At 43.6% G+C, this 9,009-nt stretch overlaps 1 protein-coding gene across 1 annotated transcript; it reads left to right on the plus strand.

Moving 5' to 3' along the window:
• Positions 1-2,017: 2,017 nt before the first annotated feature.
• Positions 2,018-6,434, plus strand: slitrk2 (SLIT and NTRK-like family, member 2). Its single transcript, XM_085471964.1, has one exon. It carries the CDS (start codon positions 2,895-2,897, stop codon positions 5,586-5,588), a length of 2,694 nt encoding a protein of 897 aa, XP_085328090.1. The 5' UTR covers positions 2,018-2,894; the 3' UTR covers positions 5,589-6,434.
• The last annotated feature ends 2,575 nt before the right edge of the window (positions 6,435-9,009 follow it).

Consider the following 9,009-nt stretch of genomic DNA (forward strand, 5'->3'; position numbering starts at 1 on the left):
AATCAATTATTACGTAAACCAACTGTTAACTGTATATTCTGTACATTTACGTATTATGATTCATATTTCCACATTCAGTGACCTTGTTTATAGGTAATTTCATTGTTTGATCGCGTAAAAATGTTCCTAATTTAATGTCTAAAAGCACTTGGAAAAGGCAGAATCCCATGTCAAATTAGCGCAACAAACTCTGTTTTCATTACTGAAAATACCGTATTTTTATGGGACAGTTATTTTCTGTTATTTTACAGTCGTATTTTTGGCGCCCCAGCTGGCGGAATATTACCGTTTTTTTAAGATGTTTTTTTTTCCTATTTATAGGTGGTTTCATTGTTTAATCACATTAACATGTTCCCGATTTAATGTTTAGCGGCACTTGAAAAAGGCGAGATCCCATGTCAAATTAGTGCAACTAATTGTATTTTCATTACTGGAAATAACCGTATTTTTATGGGACAGTTATTTTCTGTTATTTCACGGTCGTATTTTGGCGCCCCAGTTGCCGGAATATTACCGTTGTTTTAAGATGTTTTTTTTTAACAGTGTACAGAGGTCTGTGCATCCCTTCATGGATATGCCTCCCCAGACCATCCCTGACCAACCACGAAACCAGACATGGTGCATGATATTAAAGGCAGCATAACCTTCTCCATGGCTTTTCGAAAACATTTCACATCTATCACATGTGCTCAGGGTAAACCTGCTCTCATGTATGAAAAGCACAGGACTCCAGTGGTGGACTTGCCAATTCAGGTATTCTATGGCAAATGCCAGTCAGACTCCACAATGCCAGGCAGTGAGTACAGGGCCCACTGGGAGACCTAGGGCTCTTGGGAAGTCTGTGCCAACAGGAACAGGATGAATAAAAATGAAACAAAGGAGCAGACAAAGGTCCTGCTGATGGGTTAAGGACATTCTATGGCCATGTTCAGCACTCCCAGAGTTAAAAAAAACTGTCAGAAAAGAAGGGGAATAAAGAACGGCAGTGGTCGCCACCTGTAAAAGCATTCCTGTTTTGGCAGTTGTTCGTTAAGTTTATTTTATGTTAATTGGTGTTAATTTCATTAACACCAAAGCAACTGAAACTGATTAATAGTCCCTCTATGATATAACTGAACAGATCAATATCCCAGAAGTTTCACTTGCTTGACGCTGTACTCTGATTAAAAATTGTTCCTTTAAATGTTTTATATTAATCTCTAATGGGCTCTGTTAATTTGAATAATTTCAATTTTTATCTGAGTTTACTTCTTCCTGACATTAATAGCATCTCTGTACAGTAAAGGGGTGTGTGAACATGAAAGCGACATACGACAAAAGAAAAGTAACAGTGAGAAAATCATGAGACACATGGAGATTGTAAAGAGGCCTTTCCTGCCTCCTAGTGGTGTCATGGGTAACATATACATATCTTCAAAAAAGAAAGCTACAAACGAATCTTCTCGCGATAGACAAAATGATTTCTGTAATTCAGTTTCTGTATTACTCCATTTACACTTTTTGCACGTTTTGCACCTGCAAAACGTGCAAAAAGTGTACACCGTATTACACCGTGTATTACAAATGCAATACACCATCATTGCATTTGTATTTTCTGCAGTATGGGTAAGAATGTGCTGAATGCACTTTAAATTGTTACAATTGTGGCTTTTAAGTGATATTGTGTAACAGCTTCCAGTTTGAACTTACTTTGAAAAGTAATCTTAAGCTTTAGAGAGCAGACCCCCCCAACTTCCATTTCTAAAACCACACACACACTGATAAACTTATAGCATCCCTTATTTCTAGCTAAAATTTTCTCCTTGTTTGCAGAGACAGGAGTAGAATTCGCATTCACTTTGGGAAAAGATAAGTTTGCTATGCGGTCGGAGTCAATAAAAAAGACGTATCGTTTTGCGGGCTGCTGGTTTCCTTCTCAGCCCGTGTGTGTGTGTGTTGACTGTGTAGGTGACGTAACGGCCCCATGGGTTCCTTCCTCTCTCTCTCAAACACACACGAACGCAGTCGGGCAGCAGCAGCAGCAGACGCTCAGTGCTGCTCTCAGTGTGCGGAGCGGAGGAGGAGGACAGCACAGGCTGTAGTTATGTCTCAGCTCCGGGAATATTTCTCTCCTGTACTTCTCTTTCAATCACAGCGCTGCTTTTTCTCCTGTTTTCTTTCTGCGAACTCACTTTTGCCCTCCTCTTTTCTTTAAAAGGGAAAACGAAGAAAAAGAAAGAAGGTTATAAGGACGGCCAGTAGTGCGTCATGGTGCATCTTTGCGCAATTTTTATGGATCTTTTTTTTAAGTGCTTTTTCCTGCCTGGACTATAATGGAGCGCCTCTTCTGCGTGGAGTGGAAACGAGGCAGCGTTTCGTGGCCACTGTCTCCCTGTGAATATTTGGCTGCAGCTGCTGCTGATCTGCGTGAAACTGCTGAATAAATCGGAGCTCTCTTGAAGGAAAAAGAGGGTTGCAGTAAGCGGCTTTTTTTTCTCTGCCTCTGACAATGTGCCAAGTTCATCCAACAAGCAGGATCCCGGCGATTCGCGGTGGTTTGTATCTTTTGCTTGTCAAGGATAGATTACATTTGTGAGGGATTTAAAACAGTTTTTGGAAATCATTGTGAAGGTCAATGGAAAGATTTGCGCATCCCCTGTGCGTCACGGTCCCATTTTTTATACCAAATAACGGCGGTGCGCCTTTTCCCCCCGCGCGCCTCTGAGCTTGTATGAGCGCCTGTTTGTGTCCGTGTGAGCGCCTCTACCTCCTTTTTTCTCCCCTCTCTCCCTACAGTGAGGACTCACTCCCAGTTTTTTTTCTTTTTTTTCCCACCCCCATATCTTCCATCCCAGGCTCGTGCAGCAAACTTAAATGCTGGATCTATATTTCAGCGACCTTTCCTGGCTGTAAAAATGCTGAGCGGCGTCCTCTTGCTGAGCGTCCTCACGGTCACCAGCCTGTCACCGTCCGAAACGGAGAGCCGCAAAACTTCAGCCTCCAAAGATATCTGCAAGACGCGCTGCGTCTGCGAAGAGCGAGAGAACATCCTGAACATCAACTGCGAGAATAAAGGATTTACCACCGTCAGCCAGTTTCAGGCGCCTCCCAATAAAATCTCCCAGCTTTTTCTGAACGGAAACTTCCTGTCACGGCTCAGCGCAAATGAGTTCGTCAATTACGGCAATGTCACCTCGCTGCATCTTGGAAATAATGGCTTGCAGGAGATCCGACCGGGTGCTTTTAACGGGCTCCGCTTCCTGAAGCGGCTCCACTTGAACAACAATAACTTGGAGGTGATTAAAGAGGACACGTTTACAGGATTGGAGAGTTTGGAGTATTTACAGGCAGATTATAATTATATCAGTGCCATCGAGCCTGGCGCTTTCAGTAAACTGAACAAGCTCAAAGTGTTGATCCTCAACGACAACCTGCTGTTGTCTCTGCCTCCTAATATCTTCCGCTTTGTGCTCCTCACGCATTTGGATTTACGTGGTAACCGACTGAAGATGCTGCCCTTTGCAGGGGTCCTGGAGCACATAGGTGGCATCATGGAGATTCAGCTAGAGGAGAACCCGTGGAACTGCACCTGTGATCTAATCCCCCTCAAATCCTGGCTGGACACCATCTCTGTGTTTGTGGGGGACATAGTGTGTGAGACGCCATTCAGGCTGCACGGCAAAGACATCACACAGCTCATAAAGCAGGATCTGTGCCCCCGCAGGAACGCAGGGGAGCGTGTTCACCCTGCCTCCGACTCTCATTTTCCAGGGGCCCTGGCCCCGACCTACCACCCTGGTATTAACACCCCCACCCGAGCCCCAAAAGCTTCTCGCCCTCCCAAAATGCGCTACAGACCCACCCCTCGCCTCTCAAAGGACAAACACGTCTTTGGGCCCATAATGGTTTACCAAACACGCTCCCCTGTGCCCATGCTGTGTCCCAGTGTGTGCGTTTGCACGTCACAAAATCCAGAGAGTGGACTGAACATCAATTGCCAAGAGCGGAAGTTACACAACATTACTGAGCTTCACCCCAAGCCCTCCTACCCAAAGAAACTCCACCTCACTGGTAACTATTTACAAATGATTTACAGAACTGATCTGACTGAGTACAGCTCGCTGGAGCTGCTGCATTTAGGGAATAACAGGATAGCAGTGATTCAAGAAGGAGCTTTTGAGAATCTCACAAACCTCAGACGGTTATATCTGAATGGGAATTATATTGAATCACTCTCTCAGTCTCTCTTTGCTGGTCTGCAGTCTCTCCAGTATCTCTATTTGGAATATAACATCATCAAGGAAATTTTACCACAAACATTTAACTCACTTCACAACCTTCAGCTGCTGTTTCTCAACAACAACCTGCTGCGATCCCTCCCTGACAATGTGTTCGGGGGCACCATGCTAACAAGACTCAACCTGCGGAATAATCATTTCTCCTACCTTCCAGTTCGCGGTGTTCTAGACCAGCTGTCTGCATTCATTCAGATCGACCTGCAGGAGAACCCCTGGGACTGCACCTGTGACATCGTCGCCCTCAAAAACTGGATGGAGCTGTCCAGTACCAGCGTGGTGGTTAATGAAATAACCTGTGATTCCCCCTCGAAGCATGCGGGGCGCCTACTGCGCTCCCTTCGCAATGAGGCCATCTGCCCTGAGCCCAGCGAGGTGCCCCCACTGCAGCAGGCACCCCCTACGAAAGCTCCCACATTAAGCAGCCCTCACACTGAAGCCCCCACCCCCTCTTCCTCTTCTTCTTCTCCCACTTCTTCCCCGTCTTCTTCTTTCAGCTCAGTCAGCCCCACTGAATCCCGCCTCCACACCCCTGAGTTACACCCCGAGGTCCCCCTTTCAGTCCTCATACTTGGGCTCCTTGTGGTTTTCATCTTGTCGGTCTGCTTTGGCGCTGGCCTCTTTGTTTTTGTTCTAAAACGGCGCAAAGGGGTTGAACACATCCCCACAGGTGCTAACAACTTAGATCTCAACTCTTTCCAAGTGCAGTATGGCTCCTACGCTCCTGAACCAACCCAAGACAAAAGCTCTGAAAGCCACGTTTATAACTACATTCCCCCACCCGTGGGCTCCATGTGCCAAAACCCCATTTACATGCAGAAGGATGGTGAACAGGTGGCTTATTACCGCAACCTGAAGGAGCTCAGCTTTGGGCCACTGGACACAAAGAAGGACGACATCCTTCACCGCAGCCCAGGGGCCTACACCATCAGCACAGTGGATTTTATGGATAAATCTCCAACGTCATGTGGCTTGGTCACCCCGGAGCCTCCTGAGATGTTGTATCAGAACTTAGGGGAAAGGCCCAACAAAGAACTCCCCACAACGGCAGGCATCCCTCCATTCACCTACAACTTTTGCACTCTGCCTAAGAGACCCTGCATCGTGCCCCCTTATGAGGCTGCCACAGCACGGAGGCACATCAGCAACCAGGACAGGGTGAACAAAACTGTGTTGTATGGCACCCCGAGGAAATACTTTGGGCCCGAACACCCTTCTAAAAATGAGCACCCACTCCTGCTCCCTGGAAAGCTAAAAGCAGAGCCCGACTACCTGGAGGTTCTGGAGAAACAGACTGCCATGAGCCAACTGTAAGATAGTGACAACGGCCGCATTCGTAATAATCACGCTGTTACTGTAATAATAGCCCTCTCTATATATCTATCTTATCTATCTGTGTTCAATCCTACATGACAGACTGGAAGTGAACTGAAGCCTCTGATGATCTTTTTTTCTCTCTCTCTTGCTTTTCTTCTCTCTCTTTTTTCTTTCCAAGATGTATAAAAGAAATATAAGAAGTATATTATTATGCAGGTCTATTTTTTTCTTCTGGAAGGTATAAATTATTTCTTCATTTTTGGAAAAAGGAAATTCTAAAAAAAAAAAAGAAAAAGACTTTGATGACAGCAGGTATCCAAAATGGGCAGGACTGTGTACAAAAACTGTATTTTATTTTCCCAGTGACAAAGACAAAAAGAGTTATTCTTTGTAGAAGAGGACTGACATTCCTGTATATATTTTTTAGCCTACACAGATAAATGGTGAGTGTTAAAACCATCAAAGAAAACCTTTTCAACACCCGACAAATGGCGAAATCATACAATACTTATCCCAGAAAGTGCCTTTGCACTCAACTATTTTAGCAACGATGCTCTCTGCAAACTGGAAATGTCTTTTTTTCTTTTTCAAAGTGCTGTATTTTAAAGAAATCTTTATGTAAAATAGAAGATTTATTTGTCCGTTTCAAAAGAAAAAAAAGGAAAAAAATGAACTCGAGACCGGGTGTGAAGTTATATGTTGGTTCCTGCCAGGGAAGACCATATTATTTTGCTATGTGTCTTTGGAGCTGTACAACTTCTAGACAACATTGTATGCTATAGGTGAGCAATACAGTGCGGCAAAGCAGCGCAATTAAATTTTCACTGAAGCACTTTGTCAAGATCCTGAGCTGGGAGTGAATTTTGTTTCCACTGTGCATGATTATTTTTGGATGTGGTGTTACGCTGTGCCGACTGCTGTGTGTGTGTGTGTGTGTTTGTGTGTGTGTGTGTGTGGTTACAGCCAGAGAAAATGAAAATAGAGCCTGCCTGCAGCTCCTCCTCCTCCTCTCGCACTCACTCTGTCTGTAATGAAATGTGATGGGCCCTCTAATGATTGACGAGATTTCTTTTTTCTTTCTTTTCCTTTTCTCCTGCAGCTGAAAGATATTTGCTGCATTCCTACCAAGCAGCAGATGTCAGTAAATGTCGGCTTCTGCTCAGTCATCATTTGCTTGTCCAGGGAGTTTACAGAGGTGTTGGCGAGTCATGTCCAAGACATTTTTTTATTTTTATTTTCTTGACTGTCTGACCAGATTTAGCCCAAATATCTACATGTGTTTCTTAGTGCTCTGGGTCTGGGTTCGGGTTTGCTGGCTGTCTTGCAGATGTACTGAAGTGGAAAAATGGCTAATCATGTCTAAGGCTGTCAGACTATAATCCTGCCTGAAAGAGTCAGGATTATAACCTTGATATCAGAGGGCTGAAGAACTGAATATGGTTGAAAAGTGAAATGAGAAAAGTTGTCATTGTAAAACAAAGCTTGGATCAATTCTTTCAACCTTGAATTGTGTCTATGGGGAAGTTTTCTGTAGATTAAAGCTTGAAAAAGAAATAGTGGATAGTCAAATTAGCCATGTACTGCACACCAGGCAGATTTTAGAGCAGGGGAAAACTGGGTTAAATTTTCTACAGACATGATGGTTTAGACTTTTAGATCATACCTAGCTATATTTTCTGTGTTTGTAGAGCAAACAAATGCAGCATTTGATCAACCTTTGTTTGTCTTTGAGATGGCAATCATCATACAGCTACTCATCATGTACAAACCAGTACTAATGGTGCTTTAAAAAATAGAATATTGTTATATATATATCTACATATAAATGATTCTTTCTATTTCATGGTAAAATTTGCTTGAGACTGTCTCACTCAATATATATATATTAATGATGTTAGTTTGGAGACGCATGCTCGTATTTTTGAAACACCAACATGTGATGCACGTATCTCTCAGACTTTAAGTTTTGAACCAACTTTAGCCTTTATTTAATTCTTTCTAATGTGCAGAAAAGATTTTCAACCAAATTTAGACATAAAGGAACGCTTCTTTAGAGGTCACGACTAGATTTATCCCTAAAATCAACATCCATGCACTTCGAGGGCTTGGTGGACAGGATTTGTAGCAATGTGGCAGAAGAAGGCGACCTCTATTTTCCCTTTGTGACTCAATATACTTGATGACTTCTTTTTCTAAACATCTTTTCACTTTATAGCCTCATAACATCACCTGGTGGCTGGCAAATCACAGGGGTAGAGTTAGGGTTGGACTGCATTCTTGGCAGTTTAGAAGACATTATCTTCTGATTCTCTTACATACATTTTGACCTTATACATCTTGTGTCAGGAAATTTCTTTTTGGGTATTGCAAATAGGTGAAACTTGCACATAAAGAAGTCAATGTAAACCAGCTCCAGGTCTCAACAGGTCACCAGCAATCATGTGGATGTTAAGAGTTTAACCAGATGTCAGTGTTTTGTAGTTGTCTAGCAAAGCTGCCTTTTTAAGTTATTTTTAAGAACCTTTTGCAAGGTGGGACCTCCTTTGTGGCTAACTTAGCCATTCAACACTTCCTTGAAAATCCATCCCCAGTGTGGGTCACTACAAGGTTCAGTTTTTTCTTCAGCAGGGTCAAGGGTTTGTCCAAATATCTCTTAAGTGCTGCTTGTACTGTCAGAAAAGAAACCAGCTGGACTTGAGGGAGGTATGTAAATAGAGAATGTGGCTTTTTCTTTTAACAACTGCTCCTTCTTAAGCATTTTAATCTTGCAGGAGAGAAGAACTGTCATTAATGTTGCAATTAGAAGTAGTAGGTAGCCCCTTGTGAGTAAGCAGTAAAAGGAAACTTGAAATAGAGGGCAGGCTGCAGTATGCAGAGAGCTGACAACATTTCTCCACATGTAATGCCAGCTATTTGGGTTCTACTTGGCTACTTTGTGAACTTTGCATTGAGTAGAATTGTTCTCATGGTGGGGGTACCATTTCGAGGAGCAGTAAAAGAAAATGTGCTGCACAGCATTAAGAGGTCTGATTTTCCATGACAGCAAGCTGCTGTTGGAAAATGACTGCTGTTTGTGTCATCCCCCCTCTACACTTTTTGGCCTGTCCTCCTCTCGTTCCCAGGCGTGCGACATGGATGAACTCTGCAGGCCACTCTAATGCTAATTCTGTTTTCTGCTCTTCAAGTCCTACCCAAGTTGACATTGGCTCTTTGTATTCTGTGTGAATGGCCTTCCAGCAGCCGAATTCTTCTCTTCCCCCACTTCTTCCTTTTTTATGTCCCTGGCTTGCTGCCCTCCTTCACCTCCTCCTCTGTCTTTTGTCCTTGTTTTCCTGCCTCTGCTGGATAACTCCAGGCTATTGTGTTGCTGTCCAGGGTGCTGAAATGTTGTCGGTAACAGGGCCTCGTTCCAATCTGA

The sequence above is a fragment of the Copadichromis virginalis genome, linkage group LG2, assembly GCF_057382275.1.
Source record: "Copadichromis virginalis isolate Kocher_CV1m ecotype Utaka linkage group LG2, C_Virginalis_male_GT1.1, whole genome shotgun sequence".
Classification (NCBI taxonomy): Eukaryota; Metazoa; Chordata; class Actinopteri; order Cichliformes; family Cichlidae; genus Copadichromis; species Copadichromis virginalis.

What these genes read in the sequence shown, in the direction of transcription:
- slitrk2 (XM_085471964.1), top strand. Translation starts at nt 2,895, where the DNA reads ATGCTGAGCGGCGTCCTCTTGCTGAGCGTCCTCACGGTCACCAGCCTG.